The sequence below is a fragment of the Arachis duranensis genome, chromosome 5 (assembly GCF_000817695.3).
Source record: "Arachis duranensis cultivar V14167 chromosome 5, aradu.V14167.gnm2.J7QH, whole genome shotgun sequence".
NCBI classification, from domain to species: Eukaryota; Viridiplantae; Streptophyta; class Magnoliopsida; order Fabales; family Fabaceae; genus Arachis; species Arachis duranensis.
This window is the reverse complement of record NC_029776.3, coordinates 81,385,440-81,410,681: the sequence shown is the minus strand read 5'-3', so window position 1 is coordinate 81,410,681 and position 25,242 is coordinate 81,385,440. Positions and strand designations below refer to the sequence as shown.

Genomic DNA, 25,242 nt, shown 5'->3' with positions numbered 1-25,242 from the left:
GCGCCCTCTAACTCCTCTCTGTTCTCTTCCTCAATCAACATTGCTAGCTTCTGGTGGAATGTGGTCTCTTCCTCCACTGCAACTTGCACCGATATGCTCTGCTTGTGTCGGTCTTCCTCTGTGCTCTTCCATGGACACCGCCAAGTTGGAATAAAGACCATTACTGGAAGAACGACATCGACGAAGAGGTAGCAGCTGTTGGAACTGGCTGAGACGCATAGAGGAGAAGGAAAGTTGTTGGATCGTTGGGTTGGGGCTCTAATTTAATGCTGTTGATGATAGAATGGATGGAGGGATTAACGTGATTAATTTTAAATCTTTCGAGGACGATTTTGATTAAATTTATCTTTTAGGGATGAAAATGGAGATCAGAGTATTTTTAGGGACGATTTTTACTATTAACTAAAAAAATCAGTTGAAACCCAAGTGCAGTCTACTTCACATGAAGTTAATAACTGAGAGTCATTAGATGATTTGACTGATTTGACTAAATTTTTATCTAACGATTTTCAACTGTCAACTTCACGTGAAGTCGACTGTACTTGAATTTGTATCAAAAAAATCAAAGCCATAACCTACTTAATAATTTATTTATTATATTAAGAGTAAATTGACAATTAAATTTTAAAGATTTTGACTTAGACAATAAACATATATATCCTTCTATGGATAATGTCAAACCAGATGAAATTGTCTATAGATACATGGCTATTGTTATCACATGAGTATAGAAAAAAATGTATTTATATAACATTTATCAATTACTTTTTATTTATCACAAATTTTATTAAAATTGGTGAAGTTTCGCTTTAAAATTTATTATTTACATACCAATTTTTTATAAATAGACATGTTAAACATATAAATACTACATTTTATGTAATAAATTAATAGAATAACATAAAATGTCTACTATTTACTGTGATGATGACTAAATTGATACTTTTTTTTCGGGACTAATTAATCTAAAATTAAAATTTTCGAAAATTCAAAGATACATTTAGTTTGTGTTTTTATTTTCTATTTTCATTTTTATTTTTTCTGTTTTCTAGATTTTATGAAAAAAAAGTAAAAATAATAATAATAAAATCTTATTTTCTGTTGATTTTATTTTTTCTTCATAGAGTTCAAAAAATAAAAATTACTAAAAATAAAAACGAAAAATAAAAATACAAACCAAATATAACTTAATTGTCATTTTATACTTGTATTAATGATATTAAAATATTAATGTTAAAAAGTAAAAAAATTATAAATAAATTACCCCATAGTGGTAGCTTTTTCTTCTATAGACTATTTCCAGTGTTAATTTTCTATTCCGAACTAAGTTCCAATCAATTCAGTTATTCGAAAAAAAGAAGTAAATTTAGGTCAGCTGATTATGTTAAAAGGAGAGTAGTGCGTTATATCTTCTAGTATGTTCCGTTGATTGCGATGCTTTGCTACATAATGCAATGCAAATTAATGTTTAAAACCCTGATTTTGCAGAATGATGGAAGAGAAAGAGAAATTAGATAGTTACAAAGTTGGATCTTTGCCTACTGTAATATATATACCTGATTTCATCACAGATAGTGAACAAAGCTTTCTTCTTAGCAATGTAACACTTCCTATTTCTTTTCTTTTCACTGTTGTGTTCATTTAGTGTTTTGGGTATTCTAAATTGGTTTTTCTGATGGTTATTAGATATATGGAGCCCCTGCATCAAAGTGGAAGTTGTTGAAGAATAGGAGGTTACAGAATTGGGGTACGATGGCCTTTTACTTTTTATATATCCGGTTTCCGTGTGCTAACTGTGTAGATTGTAAGTCAATGCAGAAACCATTTGAGTGTTTGGTTTTGCTTTTGTAGAACTGATTTTAGCTAGAATTACTTCTGACAGAATTGGTTCAGTTTAGATTTGATTTTGATGTAAAGTGATGTATATTTGGTCAGATATTTTCAAGTCTGCATGAATCAATTCTAGAAGCAAGAGTTGGTTTTGCAAACTAGTAACCAAACTTATAGTCAAAATTGATTCGAAGTGTAGAATTGATTCTGAGTTGCACTATCAAATCCTCAAATTTTCGGAATGTTTGAATTGACAGAAAGTGAAACATGATACAAAAGAATTTAATTGAGGAACTGAACATGTTTTATGAGTACAGTAAATCTCACTAGATCCCTTTTTCCTTTGGGTGGGTTAAGGGGAGTCTTGTTTGTTAAGTAATTTCAAATTTTCAACATGCCCATGTCAATGATGTTTCTTTCTTGCTTCGTTCATACAGCCAATCAAATTAATAGTATTTAGCAGAACCGCAGAAATGACACGAAAAATTTCTTTCTCATTAATATTGTTCATTGGCAGGTGGCGTTGTCCATGAGAAGGGCCTTCTACCTCAACCATGTAAGTTGGAAAATCTCTCTCCTTCCACAATCCAAATCTACAGTCTGCATGATTACGTATGATGCTAGCTATTGCAACTGAAAGGTCTCGATGATATAGAAGTTATTCTTGTCCATCTTCAATTTGATTTTAGGCCGGTTTTCTCTTGAAATAACTAGTATAGTAACTCCTGCAATGCACTTAAAGGTTTTACCACCTTTAAATATTGCTTTAACGGTCGCACACCTGAAACAGTAGGTTTATTCCTGTAGCATTTTTTGATTTGATGGCAATTGCTTCAGACATTATGTTATTAGATACCTGTTGCTTCATAAGTGGATGTGGATTGAATTTGAATTCTTATGTTGTTGTCTTGCATACACTGTGAGGTCTGAATTTGTGAGGGTGACTTTCAAATATGAGGATTGTTGAACCATTGTTATTGTTGATCTATACTGATTGGTTTTGAAACTGACCTAATCATGGAATGAGGAGAATATATCATAATACTTATGGATCTAATTTAATGAATAAAAATGTAACATTGAACTCCTTCTACCACTCTTTCTTAAGATATTTTTGTTTTTAATATGCTTCAAACATTTAAGTATATCTGTATCTGTCTTGCAGTGCCTCCATGGTTAACAAATCTTACACAAAAGATATCAGAAGAATCAAGACTATTTCCATCAGCAATCAATCATGTTCTCATTAATGAGTACTTACCTAACCAAGGCATAATGGTTTGTCCTTCACCTCTGTGCTTGCTTCTAGCCATATTCATTTGCACTTCCTGTTTGTTTCCTTCTAGCATTACTATATAGATATTGGCGGAAATGCTTAACTATGGAATTTGCAATTCCTGTTCATTAATATTTTTCAAATGTACTCCGGTTTTATTATTTTATTTTATTTTTTCAAATTCTACAGCCACATCAAGATGGTCCAGCTTACTTTCCAGTTGTAGCTATTCTTTCACTCGGATCGCCTGTCGTCATGGACTTTACACCTCATGCTAGATTTAAACTAGATCCGCAAGATGTTAATGGCAAAGATTCTGATGGAGGAGAAGATAAAAGGCTTGATGATGATTACCTCCCATTCTCTGTTCTATTGATGCCTCGCAGTCTACTGATATTCAAGGATAAGGCATACTCAGGTTGTTATTCTCAACTGCTATGAACTATGGTTAACCCTTGAATTTGTGATATCTTCTTTTAATCTTCCTAAAATTTTAGTAACATTCACTAATTGATCATTTCAGATTATTTGCATGGTATTAAAGATTGTGCGGTACAATGCTATGATGGGGTAAGCTACCTTGATTTAACTTTATATGTACTGTTAGTGTAAAAATATTTTACATAGTAACACACACATTCAATCATGTATTGTCAAATAAGTAAAAAAATAACTACTTTTCACTTTCGCTGATTGAATAATCGCCCTAAAGAAAAAAGAAAAGATGTGATACTTGTTTAATTGTATCTCATGCTTTAAATTAAACTTCGTCATTTTTAGGCTGTAAATGAAATGGAAGCTTTGAAACACAATGAATCAGATAGACCCTATTTTGGCTCAGAGGAATCAGTGGAAACAATGGGGAAGGAAGAGAGTAAGGATATATCAAGAACATCCACTAGAGTTTCATTAACTTGTAGATTGGTACCAAAAGTTCACAAGAATTTGTTTAGGTTTTGAAAATTATAATTTTAAAATTTCCATCTTTTATCCAATTGTGTTAGTAGGAGTCTCACTCCATTGTGTTACAAAATCAGGACAAGTCTTTATTAATACCCTAATCCCTTTATTAATCTACTGTATGCACATATTTTAGATGCAGATATTGAAATAAAATGACTTAGAGTTTATTAAAAGGATTTTTGCTAATGAATGCCTTTATATCACTTGTTAGGAGGTTATAATTATGAAATTTGATTCAAAATGCATTGAAAATTATAAAATACTTTTTCTATCAAACGTTTGTTGTTCCATAATCCTTAACAAAACCTTTATAATGAATGGCCACTTGAAATTTACACATTGAACTTAATTTTAATATGTTGTTAGAATGAAATATCTAACTAAATAAGCTTTTGGTTTCTATGATATACCCCTATTTTGGTGTTCTGTATAAAATATATAGTTTTTATTTTAGTCTAGTAAAATTTAAAGGTGTTTTTTTCCATCATTAATTTGTTCTGTGAAATACTATATTAAATACTGATGTAGTAAGGGATTAAAAGAAAAAACACTAAATTTTACATACCAAACTCAAGGAAAATTTTATAGGGACCAAAATAGAAATGGATATTTTATAGGCACTAAAAGCTTATTTATCCCTATATATTTTTATATTAGTAATAAGTAACTATAGTGTAAAATAGTTTTCATTTTAATTGTCATTCAATTGTACAATTACATTTTGAAGACTTATGAAAAACTGAAATTTAAATAAAAAGAAAACACATTTGTTAATACAACAATACATATTGGATATAAGAAAGAAAGTCTTCCTATTAGATGGAGTCGACTAATAATACATTATTAGATATTTTGATAGAAAAATTTACAGTGATAATACATATAAACCAAATCTTCAGTGTTAACATGAAATAATTTTCTTTTTTTTCTTTTTGAAAAAAACTTACATATAACTATTTTCTATATTTAAAAATTATTAAATAATTTAATAAACTTAATTAAATCATCATCTAATGGTTGTTCTTTCTCAATCTTTAATTTCACATGAAAATAATTTGAATTTTTTTGTTTTATTTGTTGGGGTTAGGATTGGACTTTGGGGAAAAGCAGAAATTGCCACACGTGTATCAACCAACTGAAACTGACGTGTGATTTTCCGCCGAAAAAAAGACAGAACTGGTGTTTACTTTGACATGAAAGTGACACGTGGTTAGTTCTCCTTCTTTTCACTGTTTTTCCATTCACAAGTCAAAGTCAACGGTATTTTTGTTTCTTCAAAATCTACAGTTTTCTGAACAATAAAATATTAAGTATTTACTTATAACAACAAACAGTTTAATTTCTGAGTATTTTATTAAGGTGGCGTTATTCAGGTAAAATTCAAAATTTCCTTTTTTGAAAAATAATTAATACAAAATAACATTAGTGAATAGAAAATATTAAAAAGAAAATTCTGACGTCAGTTTGAGTTGGTTATAAGCGGCTACCGCCACTATATATATCAAAATTTCTATCGTAATCCGTTTTTCCCATTTCATTGCCTCATTCATTCATTCTCTTCTTCTTACTCCAACTTCGTTTCCAGGTTTGCTTGCTCTCTGTGTTTCTTCTTCAGATTATTATTACAAATGTGACCGATTTGCCCTCTCTCTTTCACTATCTTTGCTCTGTGATTGCGCTTCTTTTGTTCTGCTTTGACGATTTCCCTTTTGTGGATTCTCACAGATTACATTTCGAATTTTTTTTCCATCGCTTGTGTCTTCACTCTTCAATGTAGCCAATTCATTCCGCACAATCTTTGATGAGATTTTGGATTTTTACCGACGTATGTCTATTTTTTCTTTTTTTAATAATTATAATTTATTCACTGGTTTTCTCACACTAGTGTTTTTGACTTATGAGTCAAAGGTGGAGAGAAATGAAATTTTTCAATTCTTTTCTTTCGCTTCTTTGTTGTTTGATGTGAAGTTTTTTCTGGTGTTTGGAATTGGATTCAATGGGAATTTTTTGTTTCGAAATTGTATGATTCCGAAATCTTCTTCAATCATTGTAGAAATCCTAGAACTTTGTTTCCTCTTTTATTTTTGTCCTTTTTGTTCTATGCAGACAGAAAGTGATAGAATTGGGGTTTTAAATTTAAAATACCTGCTGTTTATTTATGGATTTGGGAATGATATGCACATTCTAGTTGTTTTCATCATCGTCATCGTCATGATGCTGTAATGAAGTGCATTATTTGGAAATAATCGAAGAACGCTGTTTTGTTAGCAAGAATTTGAAGTATTTAGTAAGAGGAGGACGTATCATTAAACTATTTATTTCAAAAGCTTAAGCTAGTAAGCGGATAAACACATGAATGGTTTATATCTTTAACAGGAGGAACTGTGGGAAGAGAAGTTGGAATTCTTGGAGTCTTAATTAAAGTGGTATTGGTCAGAAGGACTTACACTGAAAGCCGGAAACTTTGTGCATTGGGGATTTTCTTCTAGATTAGAATAGATATTTACAGAGAAGTTTTGTTAAGAATTGAGGTTGACAAGATTTCTGAAAGTTGTGGACTTGATCTTTTAAATTTCAGTCGATGTTTGAACTGAACCCTGTTATGTGCCAATATCCCCTTTATTTTTTACTCCTATCCACATATTTAAATTACATTACTGTCCTCCAGTGCTGACATCTCTTAAGTTGTTTCTGCATTCAAAACTGTTAAATGGATGAACAGAATAAAGTGGTTAATAAGAAACAGTCATAATATTTTCAAAGTAAGTGAGTTGAAATGGTTGAGATACGTGAGGGCACTGTATGGACTTTATATAAGGTCATTAAAGATTGGATTATTTTTATACCTTTTTTATGGGACAAATTTGGCCTAATTGTGAATTATTTTTTTTTTTCGTTGACAATCCAAAGGCAAAGTGTACCATCTGTCCACTAATCAATCAGCCTGTTTGATTTCTGTCTGTCAAATCCAATTGAGCATGTTGATTTTGATTTTATTGATTTCGGAACCTCAATAGAGATATAGGTTTGATGTCTTAAATTTTTTGTCTTATAGTTGACAAATTGTTCATGTGTAGGCAAAGCGTGTTATTGAAGAAATTGAACAAGTCTTATATGAAGAAATTGAACAAGTCTTGTATGTGGATTTTGTGATATTATTTTCAATATTCAATTAGGAGCCTCTATTGAGAATCTGAGATTGGGAGCTATCACATTGAAATATCTAGTCCTTCATCAGATTTCATGCATACGATGAAAAAGGTGGCTTGATGTTATCTTTAGTTTTTAGATTCCTTTGAGATTACATGTTGTGGATGTGGGTGTGTATCTTCGAAATTAATTTTGATGCAATTTTGGAATAGCGTTTGAGCTGCTGAGTGAGTTCCTTGATTTTTCTTTTTAACAGAATTCTGACCTTAGTGAGATTGGATCTGTATTCAACAACTTGGCTAAGCAGCTTGAGGAACCTGTTGACTTTGAGCTTCCAGATTCGTTTACCAAGAATAAACCTGTGCAGTATAGATCCATAAAGCGCAGTATCCTTTATAGATGTTGATCAAATGTTCTCAATAGCAGTGTTTGCGTTGAAAGCGGCATTTTCTGTGGACCCAGCTAACATTAAAATCTTAAGTTGTTCATAAATCACAATTTCCATACTTGTTTTGAAGTATTTTACACTTTTAAATTTGTTTTTCTGTTTATCTTTATTTTTCTTTTGGCTGTCCTATTGCTTTAGAAAAGCTTCCTTTGTTTGTTCTTATGTATCCAATCTAAGATATATATACTTCAAAGAAGTTTAAGAGACGGTTTGATGATGGCATATTCTGTTCTTGTACTCCTTCACCTGAATCTCCGAATGTGTGTGGTATTGATTGCCACTGTGGGTAAGTATTCTTATATGGCGCCTGGGGTATGCTGTCTTTTATCATTTAATTGTAGATGCTATTACATTATGTGCAGCCATGCTCATTGTTCCTTTTGTTTTCTATCCCTATAGGGTGCTTTTATCTTGCTGTTCTTCAGCCTGTAAATGTGGGAGCTCCTGTCTCAACAAACCATTTCAGCATCGTCGGGTGAAAAAGATGAAATTAGTTCAGGTACAACTTTTGGCTCAGGATGAGAGTAAACCACGAAAGCAATACTAGAAAGATTTTGCTGTTGGAAAAATAGTCTCCAAAAGATTATGGACGTTTGACAAAATGGTCCAACCATGAATTTAGCCTTGAATTTACTCATGGTTGGATCAAAATTTGTCAAACATATGTAATGTTTTGGAGGCCATAGGAGACTTATTCTCAGATTCTTTTTTGTTTGCTAAGTCTTTTAGATACTGTTTTGATGATTTACTCCTCAAGATTATTTTGTTGGTAATTTGCAATGTTATAATTTCAGTTTCTTGCATCATTTTATCTGTTTTATTATTTTTATCGATTCTTCGTCCGCCTAATGTTTGAAATGAGTTCTGTGTTTCTTACAAATTATTCCAGGATTTTCTTTTGCTTTGGAAAATCAATTTTCTCCCCTTTATTTATCTGTGCCACTTCTCTATCATTCAATTACCTCTGCCTTATTAACTTTTTGTTCATGGATATCCCCCATATTTTTCGCACTTAACATTCTGTGTAAATATGTTGCTTGTAGACTGAGAAATGTGGCTCTGGTATTGTAGCTGCTGAAGATATTAAGCTTGGGGAGTTTGTTATAGAATATGTTGGAGAAGGTGATAAGCAATTAGTTTCGCTTGTATGCATTATAAAATTTTGAGAAAAGGTTATTGATAGTTTATTTGTTTTTTAAAAGCCACTTATAGATTACCTGTCTTATCAGTAATTGATGACAAAACATGTGAAGAAAGACTTTGGAACATGAAGCATCGTGGGGATTCAAACTTTTACTTATGTGAAATCAATCGAGATACTGTGATTGATGCCACATATAAGGGAAACAAATCTAGATATATCAATCATAGTTGCTGTCCCAATACAGAGATGCAGAAATGGTTGGCTATGAATTGTTTTGTTAGTGTTAGGTATCTGACATTTAGCAGCTAAGTTAATTACTCAGTCTAACACACTTTCTCTTCTTTCTATCTTAAGGATAGCAGATGGTGAAACCAGAATAGCCATTTTTGCTACACGAGACATTCAAAAGGGTGAACAACTCACCTACGATTACCGGTATGAGCACTTGCCTATATCACTATTTCTAATATATTACTAGTAGTATACACTCCTGTGGAAAGTTTGGGTGTCTCCAGAAACCAGAATGATACTCATATCTCTATGTTAGTGATGGTGGATTCTAACAATATAGCAGGTTTGTCCAATTTGGCGCAGACCAAGAATGTCACTGCGGTGCTGTTGCCTGCAGGCGTAAGCTTGGTGTCCAACCTACAAAGCCTAAAATGTCAGTTAAATGTCAGGTGGCTTCATCTTCTCTTTAAGCACAGAACCAAACTTAAATTTCGTCATCTTTATTTTATTGCAAAACAATGCGATCTGAATCAGGGGAATAAACTCTCTCAACTTTTAATTAGCCTTGCAATGTATAGAACGTTGCTACTTCACATTTCATGATTATAGGTTTTTTCTGAAGTCATTCTTTCCTTGGTTTCTTGGTGACGCTGGAGTCATCTGATTTATGTAGCCAACTCCACTTGGTGGAATAAGATCTAGTTCTTGTATATATTTTTTCTGGCAAAGGATATGTAACTTTAGCTTACATATCCATTCAATGACTTATTGAGTATAATGAAGAATGCAAATACATTGAAGATTTCAAGGTACCACTGAAGTAAAGAGAAAAGAAAAATGTGTGTATACCCTTAAATGTATTTTCATGTTTGATGGTTGTATTTGTTATTCTTTAATTAAAATATGAAGATGCTGATTATCTTAAGAGTATAAATGTATTCGTTTAGATCAGTCTAGTTGTCTGTGGATTGTATTCCCAGAGATAGCACGTTGTGGTCAATGGGTTGGTGCTGCCACACCTCACATTTTAGAATTGTACAGCCCAATAGGCACTGGTCCCATAGACTATCGTGATCCTTCTTTTTATTGTAGAAGTACTAATGGATCCCTCATTAGGCACATGATTCCATTTTGATGCTGTGTTTACATTTATTATAGAAGTATAAATACGTTTCCATATACGCAGGTTAGTGCTGCATTTACATTCAGAATAAATTTGGCTCCTTTGAAGTGCATGGTGCACTTAGAAGGTAAATACACAATCTCAACAGTTGATGAAAAACTCATCAGTTTGGGATTTCTAAATACAAACACTTACAAGATACACATACCTCACAAGAGAGTAACTACCCTTGAGTGGCTATTTCATTAAATAAAAAATTGGGGTGTGGGGAATATAACATGATAGCCACTCTTCTCAGTAAAATTGAGACGTGGTTGTTCCAAGGGAAGTTAGAAAAATGGTGCTTAAAATCAAGACCAAGGTGGACTACTTGAGAATAGATGCCTTTTCGAGCAAGAAAAAGAGTTGAGCTCTGATCCATTCCTTGTTAAACAGCTCAGATATAGGAATAAAAATAAGAAACACTAACCCACAATAGCTGAGGTGTTAAACTTTTAATGGATTAGAGAACCATTTTAGTCCTATTTGCTATTTTCTTTTAATTCTTTTCCCACTTTGAGAGCATCTAAGAATTTCTTGAAATACCTTACCTGATGTGGACCTTGTCAACATGTTTTTTTAATTTCTACTTTTTAGCTAAAATTGGTCTAAATGGATGGACTGTTCCAAAATGTTTGGAACATTAGTGAAAGGATTTTAAATTCTTGAATTTGGTTCTGAATTTCCTCAAAACTGGCTAAAATGTGTTTAGAATATATAAATCGATCAAATCTCAAAAATCTATATGAATATTGTTTTTAGAGGTCGAATGTATAGCGTTAAGGTTGATGCTCGTGCCATGGCGGTCATGGGTTCTAGTGATGAAAACAACCACCTCATCATGAGGAGTTTGTTCATTGGCACTTCCTATACCCCACCTTGTGTGTGTAAATTAGTTTAAAGGGGCTTTTATTTGCCTGCCTGAGATAAAATGACATACACATCAATTGAGTGCTTTCATCTATATTTATTTACTTCTTGATTCTATTTGGATTCTTAATATTGACAACTGATATTTAATGCTTAATGCTTTTGTTCATTTACCTTTATGTTAGCTTACTCATTTATTCTGCATCTTTGGTAATTCTTTTTGGAATGTGGGAAAGGAATGTCCATAATCCTTGTCTTGTAAAAGAGGAGTGAATTTGACAAAAGATAAAAGCTTGGAACACTTTGTTTAAATAAAACATAATGAATTAATTTAACAATCTTAGATATTTATAATCTGTATCTTTCAAATTAAATACGGTAAATGTAGATTTCACGCAGCCATAGGCTTAAAAAGTAGCTGGGACAGTGGATTGATTATACCACATTTATTTATCTACATTTAGGAATATCACAAAGCTGAAATTCTTGATGAAAACATGAGCATTGCTAAATCATACAAAAAGCTTTTCATGAAATTGTTCCACAAATGATGTGGCATAACTGTAATCCAGAGAAAAATAGTTGCCAACTATCGCATGGGAACCAAGTCACACACCTGCATTAAATTTCAATTTATGCATCGATTCACGAAATCAATTTCGTGCAAACGAGCATCAGCATAAAAAATTTATGCGTTAGGAACTAATAGTGGTCAAGATGTCCACATAGTGTTTATTAACTACTTATGAGTTAATCATTGTTTAATAATCCTTTTTGGTAAATTTTCCCTGTTTCCTTTTGTCATCTTCTGAACCAAACCCGATGTATCATCAAGTTTTCACTTTTCAGAGGAGTGTGTTTCTGTAGGGTGCCATCATTTCTTAAAAAGCTTCCAATATTTAAAAAATTAGTTTGTCATGCCCTAGATTTGAATTTTTATTCTCCTGTAGGTGGATCGTATGAAAGTACCTTTATGAGCTCTTGTTGAGTCTAAAGGTATGCCCTAACGTTTGTCGCTAAGGACGAGTTTCTTACCTAAGTTTTACCATACAAAAGTTATTTTATTTATATGTCTAGGATGGAAATTCATATACTGACCGAATCTCCATTTTGAAGAGGTATCTTTTTTTGCTAATTTAGGAAGAATAATTTGGCAATATATATATTTCCGTCATGTAATTTGAGCAACGAAATCATCACAAAATGTGTCCCCCTTACAATTACTAATTTCCCTTATGCTGTGTAATTACTAGCAGATAGGGTCTAACATAAATCTAATAAAAAGTCTAACATAAATTAGGAACAACAAGATTAGAGATATATTAAAAATTCTAGGAAATTAAATTCATCAAATACATCACTAATTAAATAAAGATAGAATTATAGTGCAGGGAGGGTACAGCTGCTCGCTGGCGGACTGAAATTGGTGGAGCTTGTCGCCATAGCAGAAAAGGCAGAGGGAGGGCATATTTAATTAGGGAAGGGTAGGGTTTTTTTTAATAAACATAAATTCACAAATCTTCCCTTCTTTAAAAGAAAAAACGAAAGGAATCCTGTCGCCATTCCTGCGACTGGCAACAGAGAAAGCGGTCGTTACGGCTGTGACCTGAAATCCACAACTCAACAGATTCTCATTGTGTTTTTCAGAAAATGTGCGCTGATATGGCTATTTGATAACACTGAACCGATGGGTATCTAAAATTCCTTCATGCACCAATATTACTTATAGGTAGAAACATATTTATCTAAGGTTTTCCCTTTCTAACCTCCTATAATGATCAGTAGTGTAATCAGTAGTGGCAGGGAATAGCAGCCGCCATGGTTGCTACATGAAATCCACAATGCAACAGGATTCTCATTGTTTTAGGAAAGCTGCACTATAGCTCTGTAGTGCTGAATATAGCGCTACAGCATATAGGTAGAAACATAATTTTCTAAGTTTTTCCATTTCTTATCTCGTATAACAAGTTTCAGGGTAAACTCAAATGTAGGGCATTAAGGGAAAGTATGATTGAGTTGGGAGTTTTTATTTCTGATATTAGGTAGATTTCTAGTTCCTCCTACCCAATCCATTTTCTCAGAGAATAATCATTCCTTCATTTTGATGGAATTGTTCCGACTAGAAATGTGCTACCTAACTTTCAAGACTCTAAATTCCTTCTCATTCTTATTCCATCTGATCCTCATTTCATTCAATCATACTATAAGTATAGCCTCAACAACAATCAGGTCTTATCCTATTGGCAAAGTTGGCTACATGGGTCATAATGTCGTAGTATCCTACTATGTTAAACCTTGTGTATTTCTTGAATTGCATTTGTTATGTACTACATGTGTATCAAATAGTAAGATATGCCTGGTTGACTAATGTTAACTCTCTTTTTTCAATTTTTTAAAGGTATATCAGAATGGAGGTTTGCAAATTGGTAAGCTTGTGTCTTTCTTACTCTTTATTACATTTGAGTTATATAGCATGTTTAGTTAAGCTTTTGGAATGCCTCAAGCCATGGTTTTGTGGTTCCAGAAAACTAAACCAAACATGTTAAAATACTATTTGATTTATGCTTAAAATTAGCTGTCATATCCATTTAGTTTTCCTTTTGTGCTTTAATTTCAGGCAGTTCTCAAGTTTTTGCGCAATCAAAAAGCTTAAAAGTTTGCATTGGGGAAGTTATTAGGATAAAACACCTTGAACATGTGAGGTACTAGATACTCTGCCTCTGAATTATATGCTTTTGATATTTGTGTATTTAATCAACAAGTTCACTTTATCCACATTATGTGTAGAATTCAACTTCAACTCTTATGTGTTCTTATTATGTTACAGGTTTGGGCTTATTAAATGGTTTAACAAATATTCCCGAAAACACTTGGTGAGAGAAACTTTGGTTGGGCTTTAAAAGCTTAGATCAACGTTGTGCTCATGTATCAATAAATTTTTGCAGATCCTGTTTGAAGATGGCTGTGTTGAAATTTTTGACATGTCTAAAGAAGATTGGGAACTCACTAGTTTGTGGTGCAATTACTTTTGACTGCTGCACTACCACTTACTTCCTTGTTAGTATTTTTTCAGTATTTATCTCTGTGACACTAGTAGTGTTTCTTCCTGATTATGTGCTTGTTATGATAGATTGACGCCTTAGGCGTTGATTTTGATTACTATGCTGTTTTTTTTTATTTGTCTCCCTTGGCTACTTTTGAAGGATGTTCTTCGCATTGAGGGTGGGTTTAGTAAAGCTTATTGTGTTTGATAATTCAAAAAGATCATGTGCTTGTTTTTAGTTTTTAAAAGCAATAGGTGCTTTTAAAACACCTATGAAGATATTTTTTAAATCTAGCTTATTCTTTTCAAGTCTAACATAATCTTATTATATATTAATGATTTTCTAGATTTATGCTTTACTCTTTACATTTACTTTTATGTATATTAAAGTCATTTGAAGTTTTTAAAACAATTTTACCGAACATAATTGTTATAGAGTATGCTTACTGAAAGCTAATTTTACCAAACCCACCCTGAATGCATGCTTTGATGAGCAGTATTTTCCATTCTAGATGAGGATTCTAAGCTAACAGAATTGCGATTAGTGTCATTGTTCCTGCTGTGATAATTTTCTTGTCATTGTAGGAAACAAGAAACAGGGCTATAGCTAATCCCTCTGTATTTTCATTTATTTTTATATATATAAATAGGAAAAAGCACGTGAAGGCATTGTTGTCAAACTCGTGAGTTAACTCGTAAACTCGTACGAGTTTAGGTAGTGGAATCGAGTTAACTTGGACACAAACTTGTTTCTGGGTAGACTCGGGTAAACTCGCATAAACTCGGTCAAACTCACGAGTTTACGGGTGAGTCAGCGAGTTTGATTTGTTTGGTCTTTTTCGCCAAAACGGCGTCGTTTTAGGCCCAACAAAAAAAACAGGAAGAAAGGGAGCAACGTATGAACGTAACCCTAAACAGCTAAATCCCTCACTTTGCTCGCCGCACTCACTCAGTCACTCTCTTCTCCAAGCTCTCTTCGCGTTTCGTTCATCCCTTGCCGTCGTCCGTCCCTCGCCGCCGTTTGCCATTCCCCAAACAGCTCGTCACTGTCTCCCTTTCTGCCGTTCTCTCACTCTCATTCTCTCATTCTGCTCTCTACTGTTGACTCTGTTCTGCATCAAAGCTCATGGACTCGTGGAGCCTCTGCCGTCAACACGCTGCCGTCGTTTGTCGCGTCCTCTGCTGGTTCATCGTGTACACTGCCACCATTCGTTCTTGTCTGCCTGCACAGCACAACAACGCTTGGTTCCTCAACTGAGCCTACTCCATTCAGCCATTCAGATTCAGGTATGTTTTAAAAAAAAAAAATAGTTACTGAATTGTTGCATGTTGTAGATGTTATAGTTGTTACTTGTTAGTTATAGTCAATTGTTGCTTGTTACTGAATTTGAATGTCTAAAACTCTGAAATCTCAAATCTGAATTTATCAACTTTGATAGTGGATAACTTTGTAATTGTTAGTGGATAACTATATAATAACTAACTTTGCAACTATTTAGTTTAGTGGATAACTTTGCAACTGAATATGAAACTCTGTAATATAGTGGATAATTCTGAAATAATTTCTAATCATTATTTAGAGATGGATAAAAATAAGTGGATAACTTTGCTACATCAATTATTTGGTTTGTTGATTTGTTGATTCAGGGACAAAAATACAAAATGTTTGAGAATGTTGGTTCAGGTAAGATGGTAAAGATGATGTTGATGCCATGGAAGATGAAAATATTAGAGGATTTCAGTTTTAGACTTTTAGTTTATTAGAACATTTAATTTTTGCTTTGTTGTTTTTTTCAATTGTATTATATGAAGCTTTGATTGTGTGATGTGTTTTGTGTTGAACTAGATGCATACTTGTGAAGGATTTGAATGTGTGTTTTAGAGTATTTGTTATAATTGTAGTATTATGTAAATTTATTATGTGTTTTGATGTTGAAATTGTTGAGTTTGAATGCGTATATTTGAGTAAACATATATATTATACACGATATATATATTTTTTACAAAAAATTTATAACAGGTAAACTCGTACGAGTCTACGAGTCGAGTCTAGGTCAACTCTACGAGTTTACCTAGACTCGCGAGTTTGACAACTTTGCGTGAAGGGAATTAAGTTCATTTCAATTATTCCTTACTTATTTCTGCTAAATTCTGAAAATGAAAAGGAAATGTGTGGTGTTCCTTTGTGTGTTATTCCTTAAGCCAAATTCCTCCTAAGATTGCTATAACTGTGTTTCAGGTGTGTAGGTGAAAACTAGTGAAAATGGAGGCATTATTCTTTCATTTCATGTACATAATTCTTGGAGTTGCTAACGCTCTGAAAATTCATTCGGATAGAAAGCTTAATACCTAGACTAGATCATTGTTTCTGATTGAAGGCATTAATAAGCTGTTTTGGTTTCCATCCGGCATCCGAACAAGATGTATCTCGCCAACCTAGAAGATTGTTGTTACTACTAGAGATATTTTGTCTCTGCAAATCTTGATTGTACTATAAAGTGAAAATTCATCTTGTAACCTTACCTTGGATTTGCACAATTGTTGTATCAAGTCTATGATTTTTCTTTCTTTTTTGTATCCATTAGTTCTTTGATTCAAAGATCTTAAAATTTGTGATGAAATATCAGGGGGTTTCCTATAGTGAATGCAAGCAGGCTTATGTCAATAAAGAGAAGGCACATCAGTGTTGTGCTTAGCATGTATTTTTGTATTCATTTTTGTTGAATTTATGGAGATCCATTTTTAGTGTTAAATTTTGTTGTTTCCACTGCGACATTATTTGGCAAAATTTATGGATTATGAGTTGGATGTACAAAACTTGGGATAACATGTAATTTGTTGATCTTGGAATGCAAGAACAAATCCATTGATGCTTTAATAATAGTGTGAAACTAAAACAATAATTGTGACTTTTAGCGCAAATGATTTTTATGATGTTTACACATGATAGAAGTGATAATCTTTTTAAAATTTGTCGTATGTTCTTGGTTTTAAATGCGACATCCATATGTTTGAATGACAATGACCCTTGACCCAATTGTTGGCCAATGATTTGAATATGGGACCATCTTTGAATTTACATTCTAGTTGGATAATGGCACTTAGAGTTCAAATAAATTTTGAGAAATGTTAAGTGATTCATAATTTTTTTTTTATATTTGCTCTTTACTGGAGTTAATATTAAGCAGTTCCCCATTTTTCTTTTATTACCATCGCAATTTAGACACCTTCAAAAAATGCCAAAAAATTATACCATAAACTTATGAGTATCTATCTAACCCTTGAATCATAATAATATATGGTGAATAATATTTATACCAATTTTTTTTGGAAATAGACATTAATAAGCATGTAATTAAAAATTCTTGTTTATTTATATTTTGAATAAATATATTATGTTAATTATCATGTATATATCTTGAATTGATATAAAATTTCCTAAAGATGATTTATGAGGTATAATTTCAAATCCAATGGTTAGTTTTTAAAAAAATTACGTTATTTGATCCTTACTCATATATTATATATAAACTATATTCTAATTCAAAGTTATGAATAGTATATAATCCTACCTTTACATATACACTTGAATGGAACAAATCTGATTATATAACTATGCATAAATTCAACATATTATTTCATTTCATTTGATACAAATTAAAAAAGTGAGTAGCATGCTGATGCTCATAACATATACATACGGAATAAAAGACCTCTCCCACATGTAACTTAGACGCGTATGAACCACTTTACTAACTCACACAATAACAATAACATGCCACATACATTAACATTACTTGAATGGCAGCCAGCTATAATGCTCTCTCTCTCTCTCTCTCTCTCTCTATATGAGGTTTCATAGTCAAAGTACTACTTGATTAAACCCTATTAATTGATTAAATTAATTTGGTTGTCAACCCTTAATTAGTGTTCCACAATTTCATTTTTTCTACTGTAAAAATAATTTACAATTATTTTCTGAATTTCAACAATTTTACTTATTTTATGAAATTTTAGTTTCTGACAGATCAGCATTATTCTAAAAATTTTGATAAACTTATATGATTGTATTGAATGCGACCTCTTATATTAGATATGTAATTTCAAAAAATTATAACGAAATAACTAATTTTCAAAATAAATTTTATTATAATTAAATAATTATAGAATTATTTACTTACATCAAAACTAAACTCAATAAAATTATACATACAAGGTAGATTCAAGTGATGGAATGGTGAACACCCTTATTACGTGTCAACTTACATGCAATCACCATGCATCCATATACACATACATATATAGCATTCATATTGACCAATGTGATTACGTAGGATTCAAGAAATTTAGAAAACAAAAGTAAACGATAAACCACTATCCAGATATTTATTGTTTTTATTTACTTTATTTTTATCCTTTTCAATCTCATCTTGATCTAATTGTGTGCTTACTTTATATATTTTCAATCATTATATATATAGCACATAAGTATATTGCAGTTTCCCCACTCTACAATGAATGTATTGTTCTGCCAGCTTTTTCCCACTAAGTAAAGTGTGTTCTTTAATTTAGTGCTACACACACATATATATATATATTGATATATATAGTAGTTGTGTTGTATCATTGATTAATATGGTGTACAAAAGGCCATTGAAGTGTTTGAGGATAGTGATGGCTAATTTGGTGACAGTGTTTGTTGTGATGGGAATTATAGTGAGTGGTTTCAGAATTGGAGCAGATGGTTTGAACATGAATTACTATTTGTTTAGTTGCCCTTTTGTTGAATCTATTGTTAAGGACATTGTCAATAGGGCATTGGAAGATGATCCTTCACTTGCTGCTCCTCTTCTTAGAATGCACTTCCATGATTGTTTCATTCAGGTTCTTAATTTCATTTCTATTTTGATTAAGTTTGTGGTAATTAATAATGATCATGTTGTTGTATGGCGAAATTACTTAGTTGAGTTTGTTGTTAGGATCTCAGTATCATGTTCGGAGATTTTGTTTTGGAGTTTCTGTGAGTAATATATTAAGTGAGAGAGAAATACTTGCATGTTCTTAAAACATATTTAATGTACGTTTTATTTTAAAAATATTTATAATTCTTCATTTTTTTAATGTTGAAGAATAACGTTATTGAGTTGGTAATTATAAATGCTTTTGGAATAAATATCAAATTTGTTATAAAAATTAGAAATATTGCCCTATTAATATAAATCATTGTTTTTTGAAGGGTTTTTTACTGCAAAACAAACATGCTTCTTTTTTTGTGAGTGTAAGTGATCAATAAATTATATATTTAAAAAAAATCGAACATATGTTATCATTTTAATTGAGAAACTTAATATACTAACATGTTTTGATTTTCTTTGAGAATTGAATGGAATGAGTGAACAAGAACTTGAATGTTCTAAAACAATGAAAGACAGAGTGCAGAAATAAAAAAAAGTAGTGATAACTGATAAGAATAGATGTAGTTATATACATAAAGCTAAATTTACATACTTTAAAGTGGATAGGGTATCTATATATGAATTGGAATAATGCATAAAAAAAAAGTGTCATTATTATCAATTGGTATAGTAAATAAGTAACTCACCAAAAAAATGTCATGCATGTTGTATCCATTTTTCTGCCATAAAATTGAACATATATTGCAGATTATAAATATTGTAACATATATGTATGGTTGTGTGATCTGCTACTAGGGATGTGATGGATCAATTTTGATTGATTCCACAAAGGGTAACAAAGCAGAAAAGGATTCACCAGCAAATTTGAGTTTGAGAGGCTATGAAATCATAGATGACATCAAAGAAGAGCTTGAAAGACAATGTCCTGGAGTAGTTTCATGTGCTGATATTCTTGCTTTAGCTGCTAGAGATGCAGTTTTCTTTGTAAGATCAACCTATTTATATATTTTTCTATTTACCATTAATTTTATACTAATATACATTATGAATGGCACAATGAGCAGGCAGGGGGACCAGTTTATGACATACCAAAGGGAAGAAAAGATGGAACAAGGTCCAAAATTGAGGATACCATTAATCTGCCATCTCCCAACTTCAATGCTTCTGATCTCATCAAGATGTTTGCCCAACATGGCTTTTCAGCACAAGAGATGGTGGCTCTCTCTGGTAATTAATATACATATATGTCCCTATGCTTCTATTTCTATCTATACATGCTTCTTCATGAAAAATGAATATCATAATTAAGTGAAACATTTTTAATAATTAGTTGATAGAGATTACGCAACAAGGAAGCATTTTTAATAATGTTTTGCGGTTTTGAATCTTCAGGGGCTCACACAATAGGAGTAGCTAGGTGTTCTTCTTTCAAGAACAGGCTAACAAAAGTGGATCCAAATTTGAACTCAGAATTTGCAAAGACACTGTCCAGAACATGCAGTGCTATGCCTTATTTAAAACAAATATATGATCTATGTATTTATATATCTATGGTTTGATAAATATTACATTAGCACTAATGAACATAATTGACAATTATTAACAGTTAATATAGAATTCAATAATTTCTCCAGAAATTTTGTAATTTCATTGAAATTGAATATGTTACATAGTTCTGAATAGTACATTGTTCCACCAAGATTGGTATCGACTATTTGGATACTTGGCTTATGTAGGTTATGCCTCCTTAAAAAACCCCTATGGACAAAACCCCTGGAGCTTGGGAAAAAATCCAATAGAGGAAAAAGAGTACATCAACCATGCATAATTCAAGGAATAATGAAGAAAGAGCTCAACAATTTTTATAACCTCATACAACTAAGCTCTAGAATAAAGAACACCCTTGGAGTCGGCAAGAAGAAGGTGATTGAGTTCCGGCGGAGGCCTATTCAAAAGAGAAAACGCAGAACTCGAAAAAGAACCTACTTTTGCCAGAAAATCAGCACACGAATTTGCTTCTCTCATGACATGGTAGATAGTGACATCCCACTCAAGAAGCATGAACTGATGAATTTCTTCCACAATGTCTGTGAATTCTGGGAAATCTCCGGCATTGTCGTGAATAATCTCGAGAGCCACCATGCAATCACTTTCACATTCCACCCTTCTGTACCCAAACTGCCACGCCAACCACAAACCATGGCGGATAGCTACTAGTTCCGCTGCAACGCTGCCGGCGAAACCAAGATAACTGACGAATCCAGCAATGCAGTTGCCATATTGATCTCTAAGCAAGCCACCACATCCGGCTCTTCCTGGATTTCCTCTTGAACTTCCATCGACGTTGAGTTTGATAGCCCCTTCAGACGGTGGAACCCAGCGAACTAGCATCCTTTGCATACAAACACAGTAAATTGTAAAAACCAAACACAACTATATCTGATCTTCATTGCAATATTCAAAGAGATATTTACTTGGCCTAGACTTCGTTAATGTGATGATGCGATATGATGAGACGGTGACGAGACAGGGAGAGACGATTACGACCAGTCCCGGGATCTTCTAAGGCGAGCGAGCGAGATTGAGTGAGAGACCAGAGACCGTGAGAGAGACCGGAGCCGAGAGAGCGACGACGAGCTTGAGTGCCAGTCCGGAGACAGTGAGGGAGACCGGAGACGAGAGAAGGAGAGAGCTTGGGTGCGAGCGAGAGAGATGAGAGAGCTCGAGAGCTTCAGTGAAGACTGACGTTGAGCGAGGAGAAGGTAGAGTTTAGGATTCCTGAACGATGTCGTATAAGTAATTTTTTTTTAAAAATTAAGCATGACCTGGTTCGGTTTATGTAAACTGAACAGAGTCAAATTGGATTTTAAAATCGAATTTAAAGAATAATTTATTAATCGATTTTTTAAATACAATCAATTAAAATGTAATATATCAACAATTTAAAAAAAAGATGTTTAGAGCATTTTTATGGGAGTATCCTCTCCATAATATATTCAACTATTAATTTTCAATTTACGAATCTTAACAACCTTCAAGTAATAATGATTTTCATATTTTGAAAGCAAAATTCGGATTAAATCTTTTTCATTTTAAAATTTCTGGTATTTTCAAAATTTGACCTACATATAATATCTATCCAAATATACTAAAACATTAATATATCAATATTTTTAACTAACATATATTTTAAATTTGCTACAAAAATAAAATTAACAATAATTTAAGTCAATAGAATAAGTGTCATGAAACATTAAAATAACTTCTTTGGTATACATAAATTCATTAAAAATATTATAATATATTGTTTTAAATGAATAAAATAGGCTTGAATCTAATAATTATTTATTGGATCCCGGGAGACAATGGATTATTTGTATAATGTGTACAATGAGCTATTGATAAAATGAATATTGAGATAATATACAACCTTTCAGATCTAACGCTCTAATACCATGTCATGATACCACTCATCTCAAAAGTTTTAACTGATGAAAAAAGGTAACACTAATGATTATATCTCTAAGAGCAATGCTAGGGGACTAGCAACATTTGTGATTAGTAGCCATCAATTAGCCATCAATGATGATTTGATGGTGTGAGATTGGTGTGAGATTTCATACTGGCCAAAATGTAATAAAATTGCTGTCCCCTAGACTTTTCCTATCTCTAATACTCCATAAACTTCTATTATACACATTGTATAAATATTCCATTAACTCTTCATACTTTCCCTTATTTAAAATATTGTTACTTATCATCGTTTACATACAGTCATACATACATAAAATGTCATCTCTTATAAAAACTAAATCTAATTAAAGAAAAATTTAATAATAATTCCGTTAGAGACTCCAGAAATATTTCCAGAGAGAATTTCATCAAGAAAATTTTATTTTATGCTCACTTTAGATTTAATCTATTTTTAGTAAGAGTAAGATTTAATTTACTCAGACTAACTTTAACCAATTTTTTATTGAGATCATTTAGTTTTAGGACAATTTACCTAATTAAATAAATTGAGTGAATCCTTAACTTATATACACAAAATAGAAACTTCTTATCTGCATGTGCATTTTTATGTTTATGTAAATCGTTAGAGTCAACCACGATTTCAATTTATTACATAAACCGTGGCTACTAGACACGGTTTACTTGTGAATGGAATGTATCATAAACCGTGGCAAGCTATCACGGTTTACTAAGAGAGGCAAATGCACCAAAAACATGGTAAGCAACAACGGTTTATGAAGGAGTTTGAGTAGGCATAGCTGCAACGGTTTATGAGAAGAGAAATTCTATATATATGTGAGTGAGATTCAAGTTGGTGAAGAGATTATTGTCACAATAGAAATAACAACAATACCAACAGGAATAATTCTACTAACAATAACAATCTATAACAATATATAAAAGTGAATAGGAGAATTTGGTATCCAATTTCCATTTTTCCACCTTAATCTTATTGATAAATAGTGTTTAATATAATTGTCGTCTTAAAATTTGGTCAAAAATGTAATTATTAGTTAATTTTTTTTGTATTCTTTGTAAAGTTACTTTTTTTTATTCTACATATAACTTCTACTCATGTTGTCTTTTTCTCTGTTCTATGGAGTACATGTAGTATTCTTTACTTATTTTTATTTTACTTAATTAAAAAAATAATGATAAATATGTGTATGGAGAATAGTAAAAAATAATAAAAATAAAAATGAAAATTTTTTAAAAAATAATGAAACAAAATATGATTTAACATATTAAATATAAAATTAAAAAAATTAGCAATTAAAATTATACAAAAAAAATAGTTCTTTAAATTTAAATTTTTATATCTGCTTCAAATTAAATAAAATTAAAAAAATAAATAAATTTATAAATATTTATAAATTTTTATCTTAATTGTTACATATAATAACAATATAATAATTTTAGTATTATACTTAAATTAATTTAAATTTTATTATTCTATACAATAAAAAATAAATAACTTATAAAATTTTTATTTTTATTTTTATTTATTAATAATTTTTTATTTATTAAAACTTTTATTTTTTATCTCAAATTTATAATTTAAAAAACATAAAAATTAATTTCCTAAAAATATTAGAAAAAAATAAAAAATACAAAATTACAATTTTGTTTTGAAATTAAATAAAATTTTAAGAAAATTTTAATAATTTTATTAATTAGAGACATAGAAGTTGACATATTAGATCTAGAGAAATATTAAGAATTATTATAAATAAGTGTTAAGAATAGGAAAGATATTCAACAACAATATAATATTTTTATATTCAATTGTACATGTTAATAGTAGCTAAAATAGTAGTGTCCATATAATATTACTCTTTTAAAAAGATATAAAATATTTGATATTATTTTTTTATAATTGTTGGCAAATTTTATAATTTGATTAACAAAAAATATGAATATTTGATATCTTAAATTTTGTCTGAAAGTAATAAAATATGACTTAACAAGTAAGTCTGAAAAATAATAAAGATCTATATAATAGGTATACATCTAGATATCTAAATCAAAGAAGAAAAAAAATTCCTATAGCAAATTTTTAATAACTCGAAAATTAACACAATAGTAATTATGGATCAAAGTGATAAACAAAAATGAGAGTTGGAATAATGGTTTACGTTCAAGACCTCCTCTTCATAAACAGTAGGAAGCAACCACGGTTTATGCCTAAGTTTTTTTCTTTCTAATCTGTGGTAGGTAGCCACGGATTATGCCCAATCTCTTCTAACCATAAACCCTTTTAGCCTCCAACGGTTTACATTGAAACTAGAAACTGTGGTAGATTTTCACGGTTTACATAAAAATAAAATTGCACATGCACGTAAGAAATTTCTATTTTGTGTATACAGGTAAACGATTCACACAATTTATTTAATTAGGTAAATTGTCCTCAGTTTTAATTAAGACTGGATTTAATTGAAATATGTGCTACACCCCTAATAGATAGGACTGGACATGGGCCAATTAAAATTGGGTTTGTCCTAATATATATCCAGTTCTAAATATATATCGACTTTAATTTTTAGATTATAACTCGATCTTAGACATGATGAAACTTAAATATTTTTAAACCACAATTATATCGAATTTAAATCGAATAAAAATTAGACCTTTAAAGTTTTAACAATAATTTATAAATAAATTTATTTATGATGTTCTTATTTGTAAAAAAAAAACTT

General features: G+C 31.3%; 3 protein-coding genes across 15 annotated transcripts; all 3 read left to right on the top strand.

The window, feature by feature from the left end:
* The first annotated feature begins 1,326 nt into the window (after window positions 1–1,326).
* LOC107489746 (uncharacterized) lies at window positions 1,327–7,604 on the top strand. 5 transcript variants are annotated; one of them, XR_008009477.1, is made up of 9 exons: window positions 1,354–1,600; window positions 1,687–1,747; window positions 2,348–2,386; window positions 2,996–3,108; window positions 3,296–3,524; window positions 3,630–3,676; window positions 3,887–3,980; window positions 5,157–5,278; window positions 7,476–7,604. XR_008009477.1 is itself a non-coding variant. In XM_052261993.1 (8 exons), exons 1-7 carry the CDS (start codon window positions 1,490–1,492, stop codon window positions 5,259–5,261), a joined length of 705 nt encoding a protein of 234 aa, XP_052117953.1. In that variant the 5' UTR covers window positions 1,327–1,489; the 3' UTR covers window positions 5,262–5,278; window positions 7,476–7,604. The 5 variants fall into 5 exon arrangements, 3 of the variants coding, with proteins under 3 accessions (XP_052117953.1, XP_052117952.1, XP_015965989.2); XR_008009476.1 differs by lacking the exon at window positions 7,476–7,604 and adding an exon at window positions 6,446–6,575; XM_052261993.1 differs by lacking the exon at window positions 3,887–3,980 and having other exon boundaries at window positions 1,327–1,600.
* On the top strand, window positions 5,287–16,815 carry LOC107489717 (histone-lysine N-methyltransferase ASHH3). 9 transcript variants are annotated; one of them, XM_052261983.1, is made up of 15 exons: window positions 5,287–5,654; window positions 7,147–7,330; window positions 7,476–7,605; window positions 7,845–7,953; window positions 8,067–8,166; window positions 8,711–8,789; window positions 8,897–9,098; window positions 9,166–9,246; window positions 9,383–9,491; window positions 13,473–13,500; window positions 13,692–13,776; window positions 13,902–13,947; window positions 14,020–14,131; window positions 14,768–15,404; window positions 16,357–16,815. In XM_052261983.1, exons 2-13 carry the CDS (start codon window positions 7,313–7,315, stop codon window positions 14,104–14,106), a joined length of 1,074 nt encoding a protein of 357 aa, XP_052117943.1. In that variant the 5' UTR covers window positions 5,287–5,654; window positions 7,147–7,312; the 3' UTR covers window positions 14,107–14,131; window positions 14,768–15,404; window positions 16,357–16,815. The 9 variants fall into 9 exon arrangements, with proteins under 9 accessions (XP_052117943.1, XP_052117946.1, XP_052117945.1 ...); XM_052261986.1 differs by lacking the exon at window positions 5,287–5,654 and having other exon boundaries at window positions 7,189–7,330; window positions 8,897–9,068; window positions 9,386–9,491; XM_052261985.1 differs by lacking the exon at window positions 5,287–5,654 and having other exon boundaries at window positions 7,189–7,330; window positions 8,897–9,068.
* A 1,885-nt stretch (window positions 16,816–18,700) lies between these two features.
* LOC127739757 (peroxidase 47) lies at window positions 18,701–20,861 on the top strand. Its single transcript, XM_052261759.1, has 5 exons — window positions 18,701–19,001; window positions 19,829–20,017; window positions 20,098–20,260; window positions 20,426–20,569; window positions 20,707–20,861. Exons 1-5 carry the CDS (start codon window positions 18,753–18,755, stop codon window positions 20,859–20,861), a joined length of 900 nt encoding a protein of 299 aa, XP_052117719.1. The 5' UTR covers window positions 18,701–18,752.
* Window positions 20,862–25,242: the final 4,381 nt, after the last annotated feature.

Bases quoted from the DNA above. Each gene is read 5' to 3' on its own strand.
- LOC107489746 (XM_016110503.3), top strand. From the start codon at position 1,490: ATGATGGAAGAGAAAGAGAAATTAGATAGTTACAAAGTTGGATCTTTG. The intron at 1,748-2,347 runs GTACGATGGCCT...GTTCATTGGCAG, and splicing joins TAGGAGGTTACAGAATTGGG to GTGGCGTTGTCCATGAGAAG. The intron at 3,677-3,886 runs GTAAGCTACCTT...CGTCATTTTTAG, and splicing joins CGGTACAATGCTATGATGGG to GCTGTAAATGAAATGGAAGC.
- LOC107489717 (XM_052261983.1), top strand. The intron at 7,954-8,066 runs GTAAGTATTCTT...CTATCCCTATAG, and splicing joins GGTATTGATTGCCACTGTGG to GGTGCTTTTATCTTGCTGTT. The intron at 9,247-9,382 runs GTATGAGCACTT...CTAACAATATAG, and splicing joins CAACTCACCTACGATTACCG to CAGGTTTGTCCAATTTGGCG.
- LOC127739757 (XM_052261759.1), top strand. From the start codon at position 18,753: ATGGTGTACAAAAGGCCATTGAAGTGTTTGAGGATAGTGATGGCTAAT. The intron at 20,018-20,097 runs GTAAGATCAACC...CACAATGAGCAG, and splicing joins CTAGAGATGCAGTTTTCTTT to GCAGGGGGACCAGTTTATGA. The intron at 20,570-20,706 runs GTATTTATATAT...TATGTTACATAG, and splicing joins AAAACAAATATATGATCTAT to TTCTGAATAGTACATTGTTC.